Source organism: Pelobates fuscus, chromosome 2, assembly GCF_036172605.1.
Source record: "Pelobates fuscus isolate aPelFus1 chromosome 2, aPelFus1.pri, whole genome shotgun sequence".
NCBI lineage: Eukaryota > Metazoa > Chordata > Amphibia > Anura > Pelobatidae > Pelobates > Pelobates fuscus.
This window is the reverse complement of record NC_086318.1, coordinates 179,361,008-179,386,713: the sequence shown is the minus strand read 5'-3', so window position 1 is coordinate 179,386,713 and position 25,706 is coordinate 179,361,008. Positions and strand designations below refer to the sequence as shown.

General features: G+C 38.4%; 1 protein-coding gene across 2 annotated transcripts in view; it reads right to left on the bottom strand.

The window, feature by feature from the left end:
• RIMS1 (regulating synaptic membrane exocytosis 1) overlaps window positions 1-25,706 on the bottom strand; it is a 453,058-nt gene that overhangs the window by 143,284 nt on the left and 284,068 nt on the right. For both annotated transcript variants that reach the window (XM_063442984.1, XM_063442985.1), the window contains 3 exons: window positions 22,245-22,316; window positions 15,505-15,611; window positions 10,244-10,273 (listed from right to left, as the gene is read on the bottom strand). In XM_063442984.1, the coding sequence (XP_063299054.1) occupies window positions 10,244-10,273; window positions 15,505-15,611; window positions 22,245-22,316 (209 nt within the window). The remainder of the gene's footprint in view (window positions 1-10,243; window positions 10,274-15,504; window positions 15,612-22,244; window positions 22,317-25,706) is intronic.

Below are 25,706 nucleotides of genomic sequence, written 5' to 3'. Positions count from 1 at the left end.
GGCCGTATGGCCTTGCAGGTCTGTGTGTCCTGGCTGGCTAAATGAGGGTAGTGTCAGGTTTGGTAATTTTCTTTTCGTTCCTTAAGTGGTGTCGTAGGTGGCAAACCTGTGTGCCCTGTGAACTCACAGGAAGGATCGAGTCCCACTTGATGTGTGAGGCATTGAGTTTTTCCACATTGGCTGAGGGGCACTCCGTGCTGCAAGGGTCTCCTCGGGTGTCCGGCCCTGGGACGGTCCCCCTGTTCCACCCAGGCCGCCCCCGTGGGCACCGTGTCTCAGTGGGCACTCAGGGACAACAGGTGCTCCTGCGGGCCCCCCCACATGAGTCCGCCGGCCGTGTGTCCCCTGCACCTCCCCTGATCCTTCGATTCCCCCGTGGGTACATGGGGTGCCATGTGTGTCTCACCCAGTGCCGGCCACTTCTTCAGGGCGGTGGGCGCATGGCCTCTCAGCCACCGGTCCGCCGGGAGCACGCGCCGTCCACACCCGCTGGGCTCGCAGCAGTGGGGACAGTCTCCTCCGGGTGCCCACCTCACCCTGAGGTCAGGCAGCCATGATATCGGCTCGGGAGCAGTCCAGGAAGTGCGCCCGTGGTCCGGTCCACCACCAAGGTAAGTACCGAAGTGTCCCTCAGCATACTGGTCTGTGTCTCCTTGGTCCTGTCGTCGGGCGGGTTTCATTTTGGCAGCCTTTGCCAGTGTAGGGGATCGGTGTAGGCCCAAGTCGGGGGCTTCCGTCTTGGTGTGTGCCGTCCCCATGTGGCCGGGATCACCCCCACCGGCCGGGGGGGGGGAGCGGGGCCGATTCTGACGTCCTCATGGCCCTCTTCTGAGGCTAATGTTGCTGGTATGCATTCCCACCCGGGTAAGTTGCCGGCTTCTGATTCTGGATTATTTGCTGTCAATGTCCCGGCTTGTGCAGGCAAGTAGGCCGGGTGCCTCAGCTCCGATGCTTCCGACATGATGTTGGCCTTTGCCTGGTATCAGATTGGAGCTGAGGTGATTCTCCATCTCAACCCATCTGAATATTGGGCTCCAGAGCAGTGTATGTGCGGATTTAGTGCCGTTATTAGGGCTGCAGGCCCGGAGCCATGTTGATCTGCTTCCAGTCGGCTCGGCAGCCCGGCCCCGCCCCGAAACGTTTGTTTTGTACTTGCCTCAAGGTTAAGTTGTTTTTGCAATGTCCACGAAGATCTTTTTACTCAGTCATCTAGCAAGGTTGTTAAAACTAGTGGAACTAGTGGAACCCAACCATTCAAGGCATGGACTCCACAAGACCTCTGAACGTGTCCTTCAGAAGATCCCTTAAGCCCTGCAATTTGCGAGGTGAGGCCTCCATGGATCAGATATGTTGTTCAAGCACATCCCACAGATGCTCAATCAGATAGAGATCTGTTGAACTTGGAGGCCACCTTGAACTCTTTGTTCCTCAAGCCATTCCTGACCAATTCTTGAAGTGTGGCGTGGTTCCCAGCATAACATTGCCCCGAATATAACACTGCCTCCGCCAGCCTGCCTTCTTCCCATAGTGCATCATGCTACCATCTTTTTCCAATGCACCTGACCATCCATCTGATCTTAAATAAAAACATGATTAACCCCTTAAGGACCAAACTTCTGGAATAAAAGGGAATCATGACATGTCACACATGGCATGTGTCCTTAAGGGGTTAATCAGACCAGGCAACTTTCTTCCATTGTTCCATGGTCCAGTTCTGACACTCACGTCACCATTGAATGTGGTTTCCGCGGTGGACACGAGTCATCATGGGTACTCTGGCCACTCAGCCCCATACGCAGCAAACTGCCATACACAGTTTTCAGAAATTTTAGCTACAGTAGCTCTTCTGTGTGATTAGACCATGCTGGTTAGCCTTCACTTGCCACAGGCATCAATCAGCCTTGGGTACCCATACCCTGACGCTGGTTCATTGTTGTCCTTCCTTGCACCATTGTTTGGTAGCTACTAACCACTGCATACTGGGAACACCCCACCTGGGAAGACTTGTCATTATGGAGATGCTTTGACCAAGCTGTCCAACCATCACTATTTGGTGCTTGTCAAAGTCACTCAGATTTTTTTACTTGCCCATTTTTCCTGCTACAAAAACATCAAATTCAAGAACTGACTGTTCACTTGTAGCAATATAATCAATGTTTTTCACTTCACCTGTCAGTGGTTTTAATGTTGTGGCTGATCAGTGTATGTTTAAATGCCGGCAGAAACCCATGTTGGACATGACATATAAATGATGGACTGATGGTGACTGTCAAGTTCTGCCTAGTCCCTTAAATCATTATGCGCTGCAACACTTGCATTCACTGGCGGAACTATTGTGGTCGCAGGGGTCACAGCTGCGACCGGGTCTGTCACTCCAGGAAGCACAACTGCCCTGTCGACACCTTCGACCGGGCCAGCATTTTAGTGCGGCCCCGACCGCATGGAAAAACCGCCGGGGCCGCATTGAAGGAGCCATCGGATTTCCTGGGGCCCGGTCAGCGCTGTGGCGCTTTAAGAGCTCGACCGGGCCTCAGTGATGAGGGTAACAGAGCACCGCGCAGGAGGAGAGGAGGGAGTCTGAGCTCTGACTCCCATCAGCATGAGGCAGCCACTGGATCCCAGGTAAGTCACTAATTTTTTTTAACAGTGTGTGTGTGTGTTTGATAGAGAATGTATGTATCAGTATATCTGTGTGTGTGTGTTTGTGTGTGTATGTGTGTGTCTGTATGTACATGTGTGTGTTTGTCTGTATGTATGTATGTGTGTGTGTCTGTATGTATGTATGTGTGTGTGTCTGTATGTATGTGTGTGTGTGTGTGTCTACATGTCTGTGTGTACGTATGTGTGTCTGTATGTACGTGCATCTGTGTGTGTGTCTGTATGCATGGGTCTCTGTTTGTATGTGAGTGTGTTTGTATGTATATGTCTGTCTGTGTGTATGTGTGTCTGTCTATCTGTATGTATGTGTGTGTTTGTGTGTATGTGTCTCTGTATGTATATGTGTTTGTATGTGTGTCTACGAGTGTGTCTACGTGTGTATCTGTTTGTCTGCATATGTGGGGGGGCGGGGATGTGTGTGGGGTAGAGGTATGGAGGGCGGGGACATATGGGGTGAGGGGGAGATGTATAGGGCGGGGACATATGGGGTGGGGGATAGAAATATGGGGGGAGGGCCCAGGGCAATTTTTGCACCGGGGCCCCGTGGTTTCTAGTTTAACCTCTGCTTGCATGTTAATTATTAGCTAGATAATTGCAGTTATATTTTTATTTAAATTATGGATTCTTTTTAGAATTTCCGTTATAATTTTACTTAGAAATACAGCCCTAAAGTATGCCAGTTATAAGGGCATGCATAAATCAACAGCTGATCTGTCAACCTGCATTTTTTCACATCCATCTACCCTTCTGACTTGGAAAGCAAATCTAAACAATATAATAAAAATTGGAAAACATAAAAATTTACAAACTGGTTTGAAATGGCTAAATCACAGATAATTGAAGGGCATTAATGATGAATTGCTGGTTTTATCAGAACTTACAAATATACTCTTTATTTATTTTTTCAGTCGAGAGAGAGAGAGAGAGAGAGAGAGAGAAAGAGAAAGAGATAGAGATTCTTGATGTGGACAGGAAGAAGAGAGCCTTCTTAGTAGAACAAAGCATAGTCTTGTATTTACTTTGAAGGATAGCGTGCATTTTAATTAATATTTACATAAATATACATGTACTTTTAACAGTAAAATAATTATAAGGTGTTTTCTGTGATACAGCATGTAATTTAGATACATTTAATGAACTGTAACATCTAGGAAGTGTACCAATCCTGCAACATTAAATTAATTTATAAATAATTAGGACACACCCCTAAAGAGGTAAATATATTACAAAAAGAAAAGAAAAGCAGATGCAGATCATTTTTAAACCTGTACTAGTACTGTCATATAATATACTTTATTGCTGTAACAGAATTGCCAATTAGGGTGAACTTCTGGATAAACAGTGGAACAAAAACTGTAAAATGTGTCAAAACGTAAAAAAAAAAAAAAAAAAACATTGGTAAGGTGACCTTAAGAAAATGCTTATGCAGCAGCTTATTTATCACATAAATACAACAAAAAATAATATATAATTAAGATGGTAGTATAACCAGAAAAGTCTGGACAAGTTACTCTGAGATTTAGTTTTCAATAAATTCCTATTTGAAGATTTTTTTTTTAATGAAGCATTCATCTTTATGTGGCAATTTTCTGGCCAGCCTGTTACACAGCAATAACCCAACATTTACAATGATTGAACATTAGAAGGTCAAGATATACAGGGCTGGATTGCCCTCTAGGCAGAGTAAGCCTATTTACAGCCCTTTATGAGCTTAGGTGGTCTGTTGAGTGGATATAAGAGACTTACCGTATATACTCGAGTATAAGCCGACCTGAAAAGAAGCCGAGGCCCCTAATTTTACCCCAAAAAACTGGGAAAACTTATTGACTCGAGTATAAGACTAGGGTGGGAAATGTAGCAGCTACTGGTAAATTTCTAAATAAAATTAGATACTAAAAAAAATATATTAATTGAATATTTATTTACAGTGTGTGTATATAATGAATGCAGTGTGTGTGTATATGAATGCAGTGTGTGTGTATATGAGTGCAGTGTGTGTGTATGAATGCAGTGTGTATGAGTGCAGTGTGTATGAGTGCAGTGTGTATGAGTGCAGTGTGTATGAGTGCAGTGTGTATGACTGCAGTGTATGTGTGTATGAGTGCAGTGTGTGTATGAGTGCAGTGTGTGTATGACTGCAGTGTGTATGACTGCAGTGTGTGTGTATGAGTGCAGTGTGTGTGTATGAGTGCAGTGTGTGTGTATGAGTGCAGAGTGTGTGTATGAGTGCAGTGTGTATGTATGAATGCAGTGTGTGTGTATGAGTGCAGTGTGTATGAGTGCAGTGTGTGTATGAGTGCAGTGTGTGTATGAGTGCAGTGTGTATGAGTGCAGTGTGTATGAGTGCAGTGTGTATGAGTGCAGTGTGTATGAGTGCAGTGAGTGTATGACTGCAGTGTGTATGACTGCAGTGTATGTGTGTATGAGTGCAGTGTGTGTATGAGTGCAGTGTGTGTATGACTGCAGTGTGTATGACTGCAGTGTGTGTGTATGAGTGCAGTGTGTGTGTATGAGTGCAGTGTGTGTGTATGAGTGCAGAGTGTGTGTATGAGTGCAGTGTGTATGTATGAATGCAGTGTGTGTGTATGAGTGCAGTGTGTATGAGTGCAGTGTGTGTATGAGTGCAGTGTGTGTATGAGTGCAGTGTGTATGAGTGCAGTGTGTATGAGTGCAGTGTGTATGAGTGCAGTGTGTATGAGTGCAGTGAGTGTATGACTGCAGTGTGTGTGTGCAGTGTGTATGACTGCAGTGTGTATGTATAAATGCAGTGTGTGTATGAGTGCAGTGTGTATGAGTGCAGTGTGTATGAGTGCAGTGTGTATGAGTGCAGTGTGTATGTATGAATGCAGTGTGTGTGTATGAGTGCAGTGTGTGTGTATGAGTGCAGTGTGTGTATGAGTGCAGTGTGTGTGTATGAGTGCAGGGTGTGTGTATGAGTGCAGGGTGTGTATGAGTGCAGTGTGTATGAGTGCAGTGTGTATGAGTGCAGTGAGTGTATGACTGCAGTGTGTATGTATAAATGCAGTGTGTGTGTATGAGTGAGTGCAGTGTGTGTGTATGAGTGCAGTGTGTGTATGAATGCAGTATGTGTGTATGAGTGCAGTGTGTATGAGTGCAGTGTGTATGAGTGCAGTGTGTATGAGTGCAGTGTGTGTATGAGTGCAGTGTGTGTATGAATGCATTCAGTGTGTATGTATGAATGCAGTGTGTGTGTGTATGAGTGCAGTGTGTGTATGAGTGCCGTGTGTGCAGTGTGTATGTATGAGTGCAGTGTGTGTGTGAATGCGTGCAGTGTGTGTGTGAATGCGTGCAGTGTGTGTGTATGAGTGCAGTGTGTGTGTGTGAATGCAGTGTGTGTGTGTATGAGTGCTCTGTGTGTGTGATGCAGAGCCTTGGTGGGGGGTGGGCATTTTTAATTTTAATTTTATTTTTTTATTATTATTATTTTAATTTTTTTTTGTTATATTATTATTTATTTATTTTTATTATTAATTTTATTATTATTTTATTATTATTATTAATTTATTTATTTTTCGTCCCCCCTCCCTGCTTGATACATGACAGGGAGGGGGGCTCTCCTTCCCTGGTGGTCCAGTTGCATTGGCAGTTCAGTGGGGGGGAGGGGGGCTGGCAGAGAGCACTTACCTCTCCTGCAGCTCCTGTCAGCTCCCTTCTCCTCCGCGCCGGTCCATGCAGCTCTTCTGTCAGCTCACATATTAGTCTCGCGAGAGCCGCACTATGACCCCGCGGCTCTCGCGAGACTTACACTGGGAGCTGACAGAGGTGCTGAACGGACCGCCGCGGAGGAGGAGAGAGCTGACAGGAGCTGCAGGAGAGGTAAGTAACCGCACACAGCCCCTTGTCTGTATTATGGCAATGTAAATTGCCATAATACAGACAGCGACTCGAGTATAAGCCGAGTTGGGGTTTTTCAGCACAAAAAATGTGCTGAAAAACTCGGCTTATACTCGAGTATATACGGTACCTCATTTGGCAACTGGGCTATGTATGTTGATAGCCTTACAAGTTTTAAACTTCAGTGTATCACTCCACACCAACTAATTTATTTAATCCCTTTGTTTGTATCTCCTGAATGTGCCAGTGTGTTTCTGCCAAACTTCCCTATCAACTTTGTGTGTTTTTATAATCCTTTCCACCCTCCCAAAAGCCTCTTCATGTGTCTCAAATTCATCCCCCCAAAGCCCCTTCATGTGTCTCATTTACCCCCCAAAGTCATATAATGTGTCTGACTTCCTCCCCCCAAAGTCCTGCCATGTGTCTCATTCATGCCCCTCCCCTCCCCCAAGCCCATCCATGTGGCTCATTTCCTCCCACCAGTGTCTCATTCCCTCCCCCCAGCCCCTTCATATGTCCTATTTCCTCCTTCCCCTGAGCCCCTTTATGTGTCTCTCTCCCCCTCCCCTCATGTACCTACTGGCTGCGGCACCCGTCTGACAGTAAGAGAACTCTCAGTAAGCACTTCATGTCAGACTGTTCTGCCATGCTACACACAGCAGCAGGAGGAAAGCAGCACAGCACAGTGCTCCCCTCCTGTCGGAATCCTGGCAACCACGGGCCTTGGGCCGGTGTGGCAGTACACTAGCCTTGAAGGTATGCCAATGGCCCACTGGAGTGATGGGCTTAGTCACAGTGGCAACCACTGTAACAATGGTAGGTTTACAACTGTACACACATATATACAAATGCAGTTGTGCATATATATATATATAGATAGATAGGAAGGGAGTGCCTTAGAATTTTATATCTGCATGCCCCTAGCACATGAATCCAGCATTGAATATATTACTAGATAACCAATGATTTACAATATTAGGAGCTTAGATAATAAAGCAAGTCTGCCCATTTTTGTTAGAGTGAAGATGTGCAGAGCTAGGCAGTTTTATACTGCCATTGTGTAAATAAAAAGAAATATAGAAACACAAATAAACTGTAATGGTATATTGCACTTGCATCCAACATGGGCCAAATGTGGCCTGCTGAAAATCGAGGTGTGGCACACGTGATATCTGAAGCGGAATCCGCACCTCCAACTGCTGACCGCATGTGCACCTTAAAACAGCATCGGACAACTAAGTTTCGGCACAGAGCCCTGCAGATATCTTAGTGTGCATAATCTCTCCTCTATCCTGCACGTGAGGTAATGCGCAAGAGTCGCTGGGAGTAGGGACAGAAGCGTAACAGGACAGCATGAATATCATGCTGAGGAAAACTGCATGGAGGAGCAGTCCCATCTGGAGCTCACAGCCCAGTTTAAAAAAAAAAATGGTGGTTGAGCAGGTTTACAGCCCTCCCAATCTCCATGTGCTCCAGGTTAAATTCCACAGTGAGATCCAGGCTAATACCCACAGGGTGGTCCAACCAGCCTGATACCCACAGTGTGCTCTATCGAGCCTAATATCTACAGTATGCTTCAGCCTGCCTGAATCCAGCCCAATACTGTGAGCTACTACTATGCAGCTCTGTAAAACACTGCACACTACTACGAGTTTTATTAGTGTGAAGTCTAACCTTTCCCCCAATTAATGACCGATCATGACGGTGCGATATACTTCGAGATGCCTGTATTTGGATTAAATATGCAAAAACTGACTTAATGTGCCACAGATGAAAGGGAAAAATTAAGATTTCAGCAGTTTGTTCCAATCAAAGGAGAAAGTTTGTGTTCCATGCTCCCACTTAATCATACTTCAGGAGAGTTTGTGTTGATAACTGAGTAAGTCGGGTGTATTGCAATTGAGCTCCGTTGAGCTCAGTAGATTCCCAGATTTTAAACAACCTCAGAGTTATTTAGTTGAAACAAAATCACAATTTCAAAAAAAGGTTAAAGGATATGGATGAGTTTAACTTGTGCTTTAACTTTCTTTGCCTCCCTTTGGAATGCAAGCCTCAAGGATGTTTCTGAATTCTCACAAATAAGCACTATCAGCATTGAGAAATTTCAATAGGAACTAATTTAACTGAAATCAAACTATGCCCGGCAAGAAGGCCCTGGAATTTTGTAGAAAGATATATAAATCTGAACAATATCCAGACTTTTTTTTATCTAAATTGCCAAGCTCTGGGCAATGTTTGGATTGACTTGTCTCTGTAAAAGCACAGTTTGTTTATGAAGCTTCTAAAATCCAAGCTGAGAGCCATATTAAGTGATGTTAACTTGGATTCCAGATTAAGATGTCCCCTGACTGAATACATTCCACAGTTTCAAAAAAAATGGTTCAGTCAGTTAGTTACCAGTATTTTCATTAGATTGTATAACCTTATTGTGCAGTTTTAATTGGCTTAGCTTGTTTTAAATGGTTTATGGAATTTGTTTTACTGTTTAGATAATTTTGTATTGTTAGAATGATATATAAAAGTTGATCTAATGCCAATTGCTTTTGCCTTATTGCCAGATTAAGCCAGTATTAACATGTATTACACAGATAAAAGGCCATATTTCCTCTCAGTAAAAAATGAGTGCGGCTAACGCACACATACATTTCTGATGTAGGGGTTCAATGTGGACACCCCTGTTATACAGAAACCAACTTGCACACATTTCTGTCCATGATGAAATAGCATAATGCATGTATATCTTTGGTCTTCATTAATAGTCTGCTCCACATACTACACATTCTTTCATTTCCTTAATGTGTTGTTGTTCTTGTTTAACAGTTTTACTTGAATTTCATTTTCCATATCTAATATCCGTTGTATAAATAACTATTTTCTCACAATATATAATTCAAAGTGTAATATAGATATTTATGTCAGATTCAATAAGGGTTTCACTTAACAATACCATATATTATACCTTAAAATGTTAAAAGATAGTCCAGGGGCTCTTTTCTATTAGTAGAAATCTATTTATCCACATAAAGCATTGTTTCGGGGACCTCAAAGATCAGTATGAGGAGCAAATCATTACTGATTTTCATTCATGATCCTTGTAGGTAAATACATTTCCATCTGCTAACAAACAGGAGTACCTGGCCTATGTTTGACTATTCTGCTCTAACTTTAATTTATTCCCCTCGATTTCCAGAACCTGTTTAGAACAGTATATATCTAAAATGTGTCGTACTCTGTTATGTTTATTTTGAAAAATGATGTGTTTTTCTTAAGTGGTAGAACTAGTCACAACTGGTATACATAGACTGTGTAAAATATGATAACGGAAATTTAACCCCTTAAGGACCAAACTTCTGGAATAAAAGGGAATCATGACATGTCACACATGTCATGTGTCCTTAAGGGGTTAAAAAACACATTTTTATATAAATAAATATGGCTAGATTTATATAGAACTCAAAAATTACCATAATAAAATATACTTAATATATTCACATAGACATGAGTTTAGATTTATCATATAACATCCAAATAATATATATTCTTTATAAATTGTTTCATAAAAGTGGTATGAATATGATTTTCATTGCTGCCATTATTTTGGTTTTCTATCACAGGCAAAACATTAATATGGAAACACAATCTCCAAAGTTATCTACAAAGCAGCTCTATTTGTTGAAACAGTTGTTTATAAGAACCCTGTAATAAAGAATGTATAGGTACTCATATTTACCTTTCGAAGATGTAATATAACTCTCTGGTTCTTCAATGATTTAATGCATAGAATGGTGAAAGACAAAAGAAAGAAATCAGCAGAGTAAAATTCAAAACAAACGACAATATGAAATATTAATTATGTATTAAGAGAAATGTAACAAACTATGGACATTTTTTGGAAAGCACCACTTTGGTAGATATTGAAATGTAAGAAAGAAAATATGAAATTTCAAATTTAATAGAAGGAAAGTTACATAATTCTATTTCCAATAAACAGCATTTTTTTTAAGTGAAATGAATAACTGCCACATATAATTGCTGTGAAATCTACCAAGCAGTCATAAATAAGGTTTGTTCAGATACCCTTGAATAATGAGTTGTCATTAACGTGACATAATAAAATGTAGTTTCCTTGATTTTACTGCTAAATAATATATAAAAACTCTTAATATTATTATTACATGATAATTTAAAATATATTCTGATTTTATTAAAATTATCATGCATGGAAATTTTCTATTGTTTTAATAAAGGTTTGTATTGCCATTTTCAGTTTCTAAATAGTAATATGCAATAGGAGAAACATGTATGCATTTTCAAACATGTGAATTTAGAAATACTGTTTAGGATGAACTTAAAAACACAGACAGACATTATACGTTTTAACAAATGATGCAAACAATGCTTACTTTACACCTGACCAAGGCAGCACAAACTTTAGGCTCACAGAGTAAATGGAAGTTTCAGATGGATAAACGTTAATTGTGATATGACTATGGTGAGTTTATTTATTAAGAAGTGTTATTTCTTTGGTAATACATATTTATAAGCAGAAACAGTATTTCTGTTTGGTTAGTAGGTCTAAAAATATATCTATATAGATAGATAGATAGATAGATAGATAGATAGAAAGATAGATAGATAGATTATTATTTTGTATTATTAGTATCCACTGAATTAAAGGTACTGGCTGACTACAGAAAACATTGCAGTTAATATAGCAGGAATATGATGGTATACAGATGTGTCATGGCAAACTCTTTCCCTAAAAGGTCAGGGGGTAAGCCTGGTAAAGCACAGATATGTTGCGCTTTGTGTAATTGCATATGCACTATATGTAGACAGCAGACCAACATGTATGCCTTATTTGTATATTCTGGTGGCATTTTTAGGAAGCTGCATTTCAAGGAATGACATCACGTTGCTTACAAGTACCCATACGCAGGATTTCTCACAGTTTTGATTTTTCTATTTTTATGTCATCAAATGTGCATTTCCGTTTCTATGCTAATATTTCAGATCTCAACTCTAAAATATTGTAACACTGTAAATCCCTAAATTCCCTCACCCCGCCCATACTTCTGAAAAGAATAAACAAATAAATAAAATATCTAAATTATTTTCAAATGCACATAATTTAGCTTGTGCTATGCATATCATGCTTCGAATATATATCATGTTCGGTTTAAAAAAAAAAAAAAAAATTTAAATAGTAAAATGTTTGAAAGCATGTTACTAATTTATTTTTCAGGTTTTTTTTCTGAATCACATATGTATATTTTAATTTTTGAATAAGGCAGAATAGAAAGGTAGTACGAACCAACATGTACTCTCTCACATACTACAAATTTATGTGAGTTTTATTATTATGGTACTCTGAGATACATTCAAATATAATGCACATTGATGTACTGTTTGTGCTATAGGTCTGTGACAAAGGTGAATAGAGGTGCTTTGAAAGCCTGGACTGGCACTTGGTAAATCTTACAAACCGAGTTAAAATAGCTTATTTGTATATATTGAACCAAACAAGATAAAACCAATCAAAGTTACTTTCTGTTAGTAATTCTGTTACTAGTTACTAATTTCTGACAGTTTACCTCTTTAATCACTTCACGACACAAATAACCAAGAATCCTGTTTGACAGATATTTTAATCAACAACAGTTAAAAAAAATAAGAAGAGTTATGAGTCCATAAGTGATTTTTGGAAAGCTAGTTTGAATACTTGAAATAAATCTTAAATGTCGAGCACAGATAAATGCTGGCATTTATTAAATGTAGACCGGCTCCTGGCTAACTATGATGCATACTTTTTAGAATAACACTAAATTCAGTATTGGTTTATCATTTGCTTTTTAATTTTTCAAAGTTAAAAAGAAAATTGTACAATCGTGGATATATTAAATAATAGAAATAATCAGCCATTGATGTCATAATCAAGTAATTTTGAGAAGGGCATCCATTAGTGCTTTCAGCATTGTGAAGAAGTAGAATAGTTCTCTAACGTGTTTTGTAAAGTAGGTTGGGTAGCCTGCCAGTCTACATCTTACTGATTGGACATTATTCATAATACAGAAAGAAGAGGCCAAATGTAATAAATGTACTGATATTTACTCAGCAAACTGAGTACACCCAATCAGTATCAGTTTGTCTACTGAAATGCGAAAACCACAAGCCCACATAAGAATTCTACAGAACATTTAAGACGATTTGGCAAAACACCAGTTCTATACCTGTGCACTCCTGTTCTGATTTGATCACAACTTTTATATGTGTGATATAAATGAAATCCATCAGATTTAGCCATGAAAACTACAAAGAACTAAATGGCCCGTGCTCCTTTTAAAACAAAGAAATGTTTTTTTTAACATAAAAAAGAAAAATATATTTATTTTCCATACCTCACAATTTTGTTAGGTATGAAACCCTAATGTTGAAAGACAGACCTATTGGGGCAGCCACAACATGCATCACTAACGACATCCAAAATTGATAGTCCAGACTGTAAAGGGGATGGTTTGCCCGCAGCAGGGGAATGCCAGCCTGGTGTATGCTTGCCAGGCTGAGCGACAATCTAATTGCCAGTCTCATACAGATCACACCATGCATAGATCACTTCTGAAGCCATCTCTGTATGGTCTTAGTGCAATCAGCACAGCATTTACGTATAGCGATGCATTTGCGCCCTCCTTGATGGGGACAGTTCCTATCACTGTCCACATCACTTCCTATCACTATACATACATTGTTGTTACTTTATACATAAATTATTTGTGCCAAAATAATCTTATTTATAAAATATGCTTTGTTTAAATTCCTCTGAAAAGAATGGTTCCCACCTCAGTATTGTTTGCTACTATCTAATATTTAAAGGGTTCCAGTAATAGACTTCACCCTGCACCCTCTCTAATTAGATTTTGAATTAAAATGCGTCTGGTACCAGTCAGAAAGGATGCAAGGTGAGGCACAGTTGATTAAAAGACCACAGCAAAATCTACAGCTGACCCTTTTCCATAATTCTCTAAGCTTTATGTATGTATGTATTTCATAATTTGTCCGATGCCCAGAACAAGTCTGACATACCAAATTTTAAATGCACATTACGTTTTAGAAATATAAACATGTTTCCATTCACACACACATGCTCACACTTACATAAACATGCACTCACTGACACATCCATTCACAAATACATGCAGACACACCAGCTAAATATTAGTGAGACTGGTCAGAGACATTTAGGGCTGCAACAGCAGTTAAGTAAACGTTATTTGCACCTCACCCACTGCTGCTAATATATGAAAAAATCTTTAACATAAAATGTAACTTTAATATTAAAAGTAATTTTGCTAAATCTAATATAAATAAATGTAAGACATCACATTTCACAGCAAAACATATATATAAGTCAACATTCCTCAATCATTTTATGTGCTATGTAAGTGTAAGTCTTCCTAGAAATGTTATGACATTTTTGTGATCCTTTACTTGCCAGAAAAATGAAGCAATTGGAAAACTGTAACTGCTAAACATGTAAACATTGTGACATGTTTAATGTCTTGACACAGAAGCTCATGTATGGTTTGTATACATTATTACAGTCTCCCTTTGACTGCAATAAGGTTGAGTTATAATCAGTGTGACATGTCACAGACAATTGCGTAGCATCCCTACCATAAACGTATCAGAAATGGTTGGACAGTATGCACATAGAGCTGACTTCTCCAAACTCTGGCCCACCAGATGTTACTGAACTACAACTCTGTTATCTGGCTTTCTATTGTATTCAAATAATCATGGGAGTTGTTCTTCAGCAACATCTGCAACAGCAACATCTAGAGGGTTAGAGTTTGGAGAACCCTGACCTAGAAGAATCATTACAAAAATGTTATCATTCTTGCATTATATAATTAGAAGGAATGGAGGAATATATGGGTATACTGCTTGCTCTATGCTACTTATAAGAAAATGGCTAAAACAAATGTGTCATAACCTACACAATGACAAGCAACATATCTAGGGCTCGCCCGAGGGGCCATTTTAACAAACATATACCCTAAAACTGATATATCTTCACTTAAGATTGTTTTAATTTCCATATCACACACCTTTTCCTTCATTTATTTATTCAATATTTCTATATCAAAATGTTTTCCTCACTTACATTACATCTCACACTAGTTTATGATTTGCATGACGATCTTATTGTAAATAGTTAAAGACATACAAGGTTTTACACACTAAAATGTGAGGTGTTTTTGAGGTGACCAATGAGTTGCAAAATTAAGGCGGTATTTTTTCAGCAGTTTTTTCAGTTGATATTTGGTGTTACATTTTGCAAATCATCTCTCAAATCACCACAACATGTTTATCAGTGATTTACATAGATTACCATTGATCAAGGGTGATCTTATTTTACAATTCGCAATGGACACCATTACTGCAAAGTACAAAACAAGGATCTCATAGTAGTGATAGTAAACTTTTTCTCAATCATAGCACAAATGTTTTATGACAAAACAAAAATGTGTATTTCATAGAACAAATCAACACAACTCAATATTATTAACACGCACATAATGGTAATCATCATTTACATTGAAAAGCAAAACAGATATCCACAAAAACAATTGTTATGCGGTTATAATAAATCGCTTTGCTTCTGTATGCAATTCATTAAAAAATGCATTACTTAATTGTATTTCCTTTCAATATTTCAAAAGCACCCAAATGAAACCTTGCGAAGCACATTCAAATCGGAGAGAGCTGTAAAATATACTGCAGATGAAATACAGAGTAAAAAAAAAACAAAAAACTTGTGTTGCAAGTTGTTTTGCAATAAATCTTGGAATGAATTAACATGTACAATGAAATAGCCACTTAATGATCAAAACGCAGTGAATACATCAACAACAATCAACACAACTTTAAAATGTAGAAAACAAACAAAACCATGAAACACTGTTTGCAAGTGTGGCTGCTCACGTGGGCTACCTTGTTCTACACTGTTGCTTCTTATTGGAACCTGTGGAAGCTGCCTTCCTCTTCGACAGCTAAATGATGAATCCACATTAGAAGACTGGTTTCCAATCTGATGATTCCTGTAAGGTCACAAAAGAAAATTTTATTGGATAGGTTCATATTATGTACAAAGCATACAGTTAATTTAAAGGAACACTATAGGCACACAGACCACTTCATCTCATTGAAATTGTCTTGGTGCAGTGTCACTTTAACCCTGCAGCTGCAAACATTGCAGTTTTAGAGAAACTGCAATGTTTACAATGCAGTATTGAAACTGCCTCTAGTGTCTGTCTACCAGACAGCCACTAGTGGCGCTTCCTACAGTTTCACAGAGTTTGATTCTGTAAAAACAACACTGGACAGTGGACACACTTTGCATGAGGACATCGAGCGTCTTCAAAAACCTCAATGGAAGGCATTGATTGCATTCCTACGGTAATGGTCTAATGCACACACGTGCAGTAGGTTCCAGAATCACCACGATGTTGGCAAAGGAGGAGCTCAAAACAGCACCGAGGGACATCAGCACTGGAATCGGTTACATGGAAAAATAGTTTTTAAACCATTAAATGTCATTGGGGTGGAGTGAGGGAGGGTATGGCAGAGGGCACTATATTGTTAGGAATACAGTTTTGTATTCCTAACACTAATGTATTTCTTTACTATTTAGATATTGTTAAAATCAAAAACTACATAGTTAAAGTTAATCTATCTTTTTTTTCTCATAGCAAGATTAATTCACTAATTCTTTTTGGGTGTTTTGTTTAAATTTTTCTGTCTAATTTTCATCCTATTATTGTGTTGCTGTAAAGGTCACCTTTCTTAAAGACCCTGTAAGGCCCATTTGAAATGCTATTTAGCTCCAATGTTTAAAGAAAACTATAATAATAATTAAAAAATAATGAGATTTATTTCTTATTCTTGCTAGATTACTTGTCCAGTAAAATTGCCATGCCAACCCTAACATGCAGAGCTTAGGTCAGAGTGTAAGAAAACAGAACATATTACTAGACCTTAGAATGGGGCTTAATGTGGACAGTAAGAAAATTCATAAACTATATAACAAGGCAAAATCAGGATAACAGAGATACTGGAGAACAAAAAAACTAGCCGGGTCAGGATTATAGCCAAAATCAAATGCCAAGAGTCAAAATGCAATATAAATGCGCTGATTGGGAATCACGAGGAAACCACGACAGGGCACTGTAGGACAGGAAATGTTATTTATATGTATAGGGACTCACTAAATGGTCCACGTCATACCTATTACCCCAAAATGTACACAAACTAGTTCCCGGGGATGATGCAGACGGATGTGAACCGGAAGTGGGCGCCTTCCATGCTGCCCAAAGAGGAATCAACTGCCAGATCAGCACGTGCCACATGAATAAAAATGGCATAATGTCATGCTGATCAGGTAGGTAATGTGACCAAAACTTACCTGGGACAACCAATCCCCTCAATTCTGATGACTTTTATCTAATCAGAAGAATTGAGAAAATATGTTTATTAATTTAACAGCACAAAAATATGGCACTTTGTTGTACTCCATAGCAATTCTTATTATTTATAAAGACCAATAGTGAGCAAACTGAGAGACAAGAAATCAGCAGGTAATTTATACTGGTCTCCATAGTGTCTGCTTCACGTTTAGAACATCGATCTTGAATTGCTTTGTAAATAATATTTTACATCCCTTGGCCAGGCATGACTTACTGTATAGTCAATACATTTTAATCACTTCCCAAATTGATAATCGGCAATAATAATAATAATAATAATAATAATACTTATTGAATTTTAAAATAAATTATGGTATATGTTACCACAATTGCACAATTTCAGTTAAATGTGTAAAAATAAAAAAAAATAATCTTTTTGCAATAGTTTATAAAAAGTAAGACAAATACCAGACAAATGTTTCAACAAAGGATCACATGTCTATTTTCTGAAAACAGGGAAATATATACTTCAATTACTATTATGATTCTTTTTGTTCTGTTTCTATGGAAATCCTTTTCCATTTTCAGTTTTCCGTTATACTTTCAGATCCGCTAACATGAGTTCAAGTGGTTGCAGCACTTTTTAAAATTAGATTTATCTTGTGCACAGGTTGTAGATTAAGCAATGATCATATGATTCATCATTGTTGGTATTTCCCAGGTACAATTTTGAGAAATTAATAATTAATCAATTTTACATAATTATTCTTTAATTTATTATTTAAGTCCTTGCACTCAGGCTTTAACCACTGTAATTTGGCTGGGTGCTTTTTGATCCTGAAGACAGTCCCAAGTAGGGACTTAAACGCTGACCGTCATTTTATCACATTGTCATGTGATTTTTTTAATACTAAAGCAGATCTTTCTACATTTCTAAATTCTGTGAGTGCTACCAACATTCTAAAATTGTTTATATATAGATATATATATTTATATATATATATATATATATATATATATATATATATATATATATATATGCTATCAGGCAATAAAAGTTAAGTTTTATTTTTACAAGTCCTGAGAGTGCTATCCTACGTCTGTTCTTTATATAAATGTATATGTTTATACGTTTTTATTTTCTTTGATCCAATGCAACATTATTTTAAAATGCACCTGAGCTTATTCATTAAACAGTTAACAGTAGAAATTGAAAACCAAATGAGAATATTTCAAGTTGTGATTATATGTGAGTTAAAGAGTTTTTCGAAGGCGAATGAGCCTCATACGTTTAATTCTGTACATGCAAAGACTAAACTGCATTGCCTACAGTGCAGGTGTAATGAGTGTCATGCACTCTCCTGTTTAAGGACATAGTGTCATGAAGTTCATCTCTGACATCTAACCATGTACATTTTGCACTGCTTACGTCTACTTTGCAATCTGCATGTCTTTTTTTTGTTCTTTCTACGCTTGGTGTAGCTTACGTCATGTAATATATGACATTCTGCAGATCATGAGACACACTTCCTCTGTTCCTTATTTCTTGGTCTGTACATTTTGCACTGTTTTCATCTGGATATGTACGTCTTGCATTCCTTACCATTTGTCATGAACCTATTTACATACCATCTTTCATACACTGTGTCATTTGTATGGTATGAATCTCTTCCATATTTTCATGTACAACCGGCATTCCATAGACGTTATTGAGTCTTGAATATTATAATTTCCATAGAATGTATTATATTCCCTTTTGTATACAATTTGACGTCACTGTGTATAACAGAGTGGGTAAGGATATAGCCAATATGGCAAAACAAGATGTTTTTCATTGCTGAAAGAGAATTCTCTAATCTAAGTTCTGTATTCTGACTAAATTAATTTATAAAACCATAATGTCTTCAGAGTTCTCATTTATATTCAGTTCTGAAATCATGCTGTAGTCAAGTATTTTCAGTTTGTTTCTATGCTTTTTAGTCAAGAAATGCCAAAGTTAGTAAAAGTCTCAATGCACTAAATTTACTGAAAGACTATATTTAATATTCACAAAAATACGTGCCTATTTAATTGTATTTGGAAAGCAACCTTCCCTGGACCTAAAACAACTGCAACTGCAGATAGTAGCTTGTTTAAAACCTAGATAGCCATGCATTATACCACTCAGCATATTTAGGAAATGTTTCGCTAAATATAATTTGGTTTGTTTGTTTGTCTGTATTGCTGATTGTTCAAGGATATTTTTTACGTTTAGAATTTCACCTTGTGTTATGTTTGTCCTTTGCTTTATTGCACGTAACATTCCATATTTTGTAGTTTTTGAGATGCTTTTTATCCTATTTCCTATTTTATACCAGCTGTAGTGTTTGAATTTGCTCTGTTATTTTTTACCATTATGTTTCTTTTTTTGCCACCAACTTCTCACACCCACAAAATTTTCATTGTATAATACCATTGCTTAGCTCGTTTTTTTGTTCATAACACATACTTTCCAGTAGTCATTATACCAAGGCACTGTCCCAATATGGATTCCCAGTCATGCAGTTTTTTTCTCCTCAGGTGTGCTTTACTGAATGTCAAGGCCACATGGTGAATCACTAATTTGCCTTTTGTTATTCCCCCTCTCCCCCCTTCTCATTTGCCAATGTTTTTACTGTTTTGGAATTAGTCTATTTACTCTGCATGCTCTCTACTGGATTGACTGTTCTTGCTATTTTTTTCAATACCATTTTTGTAGTGGTATAGTGGGATAGTGGGGTATTAAATACAGCATATCCAACACTACTAAACATCTAAAATAACAGGTGAAGGTAGTAGAATATGTGCAGTTGTAAAAGATGAGTAATAATTAATCAAAATAGCTGGTGAGTATCAGCTGAGGATGAGATGATGCTGGGAAGGCAGGAAATAAAGGAACGAAAGAGAAGTCAATAAAGATGGTTCAAGGAAGAAAATCAGTTCATTTTTCACTGGGTTTGCTATAAGTAAGTGTGTGATTCAGCAGATTAATATCAGAAAAGCAAGTACTGCATGAGAGGGTAGCTGCTTGTACAAAAGGTGTAAACTGAGATGATCTGGATATACTTTAAAAAGTGATATGCTTTAAAGCAATGACATTATAGGTAGTAAAAGAGAGAGGAAGGTCTATCATTCATTACATGATCTCTCTACATACACAGCATGCATCTGTTTTTCTTTCTGTTCATATGACACCTATGTCCTTCTGCCTGTCTTTTTTGCTTTGTTTTACATAAAATTTGAAATCCCATAAAGTACATATCAGCAGTTGATTTAATCAAACACTATGGGGTCAGGAACACAAACATGTATGCCTAATCCTATGGCGTTAGAAATACCATCTAACCCCTCTGGGGCTACTATATTTGGCCCCCTAAATATATTAAAACCTTTTTTCAGTCTGCTGCTGCTCGCTCTGTCCCTGATCTGCCTCCTTGGCTGACATCATCAGAAGTGGTGATCTCAGCTAATCACAATGTTTTCTCATAGAAAAGCATTGGATTGGTGGAGATTGTCAAAGAGGCAAGTTAGGGACAGAACAAGAACAAGGCATACATAGCCCTGGTCATTCAACATTTCCTTATAAAGATGGATTTATTCAATGCATCTCTATGAGGAAAGTTCAGTGTCTCCATGCAGAGGGTGGAGACGCTGAATGTCAGTGCTGCACATTCTGCAGCACTGCCCCAGCAAGCACATACAGTAGCCCTCTGAGGTGCGGCCATCCCTAGGTTGTAATGTAAACACTGCCTTTTCTCTCAAAAGATAGTGTGTACTGCCAGAAGCCTAAAGAGACTGAATATACTCACTAGAACAAACACAATAAGCAGTAGTTGTTCTAGTGACTATAGTGTCTCTTTAAATACTCCCATTGGTTTCATTATCTTGTTTAAGTACAATTCCATGTGTATTCGATACCAAATTGTTGCCGTACACGCAATGAAATAAATGAAACAAAAATGAAAAGAAAAAAAAACTATCCAATACTAATATGACGAAATATAACAGCACAAATGAATACTTCCACATTACTCATACATTTTAATTATTCACATTCTAAAGGAGCATATATTAAATGTAACGAGTTTGTGAGGCTTTCCCTTTAAGCTCAAAAAGTGGAACCCATGTATCACCATTAATCTGGTAATATAACATAAATGATCAGCTCTGTAAATAAATTGTAGTGTAGATGGTAAAAACACAGCAAGCACTGTAACCAGATCCTTTTAACTATAGGACAATTTTCTAGGACTATAGGATAATTTTCTAACCAAGAGAATACAAACTGAAAATAAAATGATGTTATGGTGTCAGTGGTTTTCAACTAAACTTTTTTTCCAAAAATACACAGCAATTTACTAAGCTGTGCAATTAGCTAAAATTATGCTTCAAAATTACTGTGAAATCAAGGAGATGAATGATTTTAAAATGGCCTTTCCCATCTTGATTACTCAATCTGTACTCTAAGAAGTGGGGCCGGTGAGTGAAGAGGGAATTTTTAGATGTTGTTTTTTTTGCCATTTTTGTTTGTTAATTGTGATTTTTTTTTTTATTTTAACAAGTTACTTAGTTTTATTACATAATATTTGTGGGACATTTTTACTTAAAGAAAGAAAACTAAAGAAATAAGATATATAATTGACACAGACAGACAGGTAAGAATCAGTTTATATTTACAGAGGTTTTATTTATGTTTTTTTTTTTTATGTTTTTTTTTTTATATATTTGGGCTCTCTCCACTATTAATTAGTGTGAGGAGAGTAGGTAGAGTCATAATGTGGGACGCAACTATAATCTTGGGCCTTTAAACATGGTTGTAATGGATATATAAAGGGTTAATCCTTAATAGGTTTAATTAATGTCATAGGGCCAAGGTGAACCTTACTGCTCTTGTGGTAAAGAAAGACAATGGGCCAATCACTGGACAGCTCCTGTTTTTTTATGTATTTTTTGGTAGGATGTTTTATATTATTATTTTTGTATGTATTTTAGTAACATTATTATTTAGTATTTTATTATGTATTTTTCTTATACGGAGATTATGAAATGCTGGACTTGTAATTTTATGCTCAGCATGTACATTCACTTTGAGTGCCACAGCATACCAGCAAGCAAATAGTATTTTAGCATAAAAAAGAAGTGGTGCCACAAAAACATGGAGTTTCCAACTAGTAAATTAACTCATCGCATTGCTGTTTAAGAATGATTTAATATGCCGTTATCTGCTGCGTGGGTTAAAATCTCTCCTACCTTTCTACTTCAGAAACAGTGAATTTCCTGTTCTGTTTTTGGTTGCTAGATCTTTCCAGTTTTCTGTACTGCCTGAGATTGATTGATGAGGAAAAACAAAAGAAAGAAATACAATAATAGTAGAATGAGAAAGCATATACACAATGTATAGCATTTTATGAAGAGGGATTTAATAAAAATGATTGAACACAAATAGACAGGCACTTATTGAAATCAACATAAGTAACAATTTCAACAATATAATAGAACATGATTTAAAACATAAAACATGTATATAAATATAATTATATCATATATAAATACTTTAAAATACTGGCCAGTTAGAGTTACAGCTAAGCAATGTATTGTATAATTTTGTAATACAGCATCTTAGGCACATAGCGTCTCTTTTCTGAAATAACTAAATGAAAACTTCAAACTATATAAATAAAAACTGTAAAATATTATAATTTGTTTCACAATGAACTTGGTTTTAAGTACACTAATTCCCTTTTGGAAGATTGAAACTACTTCCAAGAAATTCTTGAAAGAGTACATTTAGTAATAATTCAAATCACAAGATACATATACCGGTATGTATACATTTGAAATATTACATGCAAGTATCTATTTATACACATAAATGTACATTTTTGTAACCTTATCTAATGTGTGATAAGCTGGAGAATTAAATATAAAGAAAGTATACTCCTTGTGCATATGTATAAAAGTGTACAGTCTCCTTTACTAAATAAAAAATAATTAATTAGTTTATTTGTTTTTATACATTATTTACAACTAAATCATTGTTTATATATATATATATATATATGATGTTCTTTTGGCATTTCCTCTAACACTATCCATATAAATAGCATGCGGGGTTGTGCATCATTATGTAAGTCAAGGCATAATAAAACTGAAGTGAGACATGATATGAGGTTTCATTTATGTGATACAAAGGAACATCACTAGCCCATCAAGATGGTGTCAGGATCGGGACAGGGATCCAACACGCAGAGTACAAACAGTAGCCAGATACGTATACCGGACCTTAGAATGGCCGGACTAACGTAAGTAGTACAGTATAGAATGGTCAAAGACAAGCCGAGGTCGAGGGTAACAGAAGACAGGTAAGCGAGAGACAAGCCGAATCAAGGGTAACAGAGATAAGCAGAGTAAGGTAAACAAGCCGGGTCAAAACCAAAAGGGATAATAGAATACACAAGCACTGAGTGACTAGAACAAGCTAGAACCACGACAGGGCAATGAGCTAATGAAAGAAGCTCTGTTAAATACCCTGTTCAGAGCAGTAACCACGCCCCCAAGGCGTCCTGATTGGTCCTGCAGCCATTGACTGACAGGTTGTTCCGGGGGAGTGTCCTGATGACTACTTCCTGCCTAGATGCTGTAAAAGGCAGTCACTCCCTCGCGGCCGGCCTAGCATGACCGGATAGACCGCGGGGAAGGGAGCCATCAGACCGTCTGGATGGAGGAACAGCTAAGTCTCTACCTCTTTCGGAGGTAGAGACCACAGGTACCCTGACAGTACCCCCCCTCTCAGATACGCCCACCGGGCGGAATGAACCGGGACGAGATGGGAAGCGAGTGATACGCCCTGCGGAGACGGGGAGCATGAACATCCTCCTGAGGTACCCAACTCCTCTCCTCAGGACCATATCCCTTCCAATCAACCAGATATTGTACTCTCCCCCGGGAGATTCGAGAATCAATAATAGAGTTAACCTCATACTCCTCCTGACCCTCCACCTGAACGGGGCGAGGAGGGGCTATTGTGGAGGAAAATCTGTTACATATGAGTGGTTTCAGCAATGAAACGTGAAACGAGTTTGGGATGCGTAAGGTATTAGGAAGAGCTAAACGATACGCAACTGGATTGATACGGGTCAGCACCCTGTAGGGTCCAATATAACGAGGAGCGAACTTCATGGAGGGCACTTTTAAACGGATGTTCCTCGTGCTCAGCCATACCCTATCACCTGGAACAAAGACCGGAGCCGCCCTTCTACGTTTATCAGCGTGTTTCTTGACCAACATAGAGTTGTGCACAAGGATTTGTCGAGTTTGATCCCACAACTTCCTCAAATTGGCAACATGAACATCAACCGACGGCACCCCCTGGGAAGGGGAATCCGAAGGAAGAATAGACGGATGAAAACCATAATTCATGAAGAAGGGGCTTGAATGAGTAGAATCGCAAACGAGATTGTTGTGTGCCATCTCCGCCCAAGGAATCAAACCGACCCAATCATCCTGGTGTTCAGAAACAAAGCATCGTAAATATTGTTCAATTTTCTGGTTGGTACGTTCAGCAGCTCCGTTAGACTGAGGATGATAGGCAGAAGAAAAGTTTAATTTAATACCAAGTTGAGAGCAGAAGGACCTCCAAAAGCGGGAAACAAATTGGGAGCCTCTGTCCGATACAATTTGAGAGGGTATCCCATGTAGGCGAAAAATCTCCTTAGCGAATATCTCTGCCAATTCGGGAGAAGACGGGAGTTTAGGCAGGGGAATGAAGTGTGCCATCTTAGTAAACCTGTCAACCACGGTGAGGATAACAGTCTGTCTTTTAGAGATAGGTAGATCGACAATAAAGTCCATGGCCAAACAGGACCATGGTTTTTCTGGAACCTCCAAGGGTTGCAGGAATCCACATGGAAGCGTATGGGGTTGTTTGGTTTTAGTACAAACTTCACATGCAGCGATGAACTCCTCAATGTCCCTCCGTAAAGCAGGCCACCTGAAGTCCTTAGAGATCAACGCGTAAGTTTTGCGAATACCAGGATGTCCCGCCATCTTGCTATTATGTAAACACTGTAAAAGTTCCAGTTGAAGAGCAGGAGGAACGAAATGACGGCCCGCAGGAGTCTGTTTAGGTGCTAGATGTTGCAACTTAATGATCTCGGCCAGTAATGGAGAATGAATCCTGAGATTCGTATTAGCAATGATATTGCATTTCGGAACTATAGAAGAAAGAACTGGTTCAGGTACAGTAGAAGGTTCATATTGGCGAGATAATGCATCGGCTTTAGAGTTTTTAGAACCAGGTCTGTAAGTCAGTACATAATTGAAGTGAGTCAGGAATAAGGACCAACGAGCTTGTCTAGAGGATAAGCGCTTAGCCTCCCCAATATAGGACAAGTTTTTGTGGTCCGTCAAAATCGTAATAGGGTGTAGGGTCCCCTCCAACAAATGTCTCCACTCCTTTAAGGCTTTAATGACTGCTAACAGTTCCCTTTCCCCGATGTCATATCTGCTCTCAGGCCCAGAAAATTTCTTAGAGAAGAAACCACAAGGGTGTAACGGTTTATCCACCCCTAACCTTTGAGACAGAACAGCCACAACTGCTGTCTCAGAGGCATCGACCTCGAGCAAGAAAGGCAGAGTCGTATCAGGATGGACTAGAATGGGAGCCGAGGCAAAAAGTTCCTTGAGAGTCTTGAAAGCACCCAGAGCTTCCTT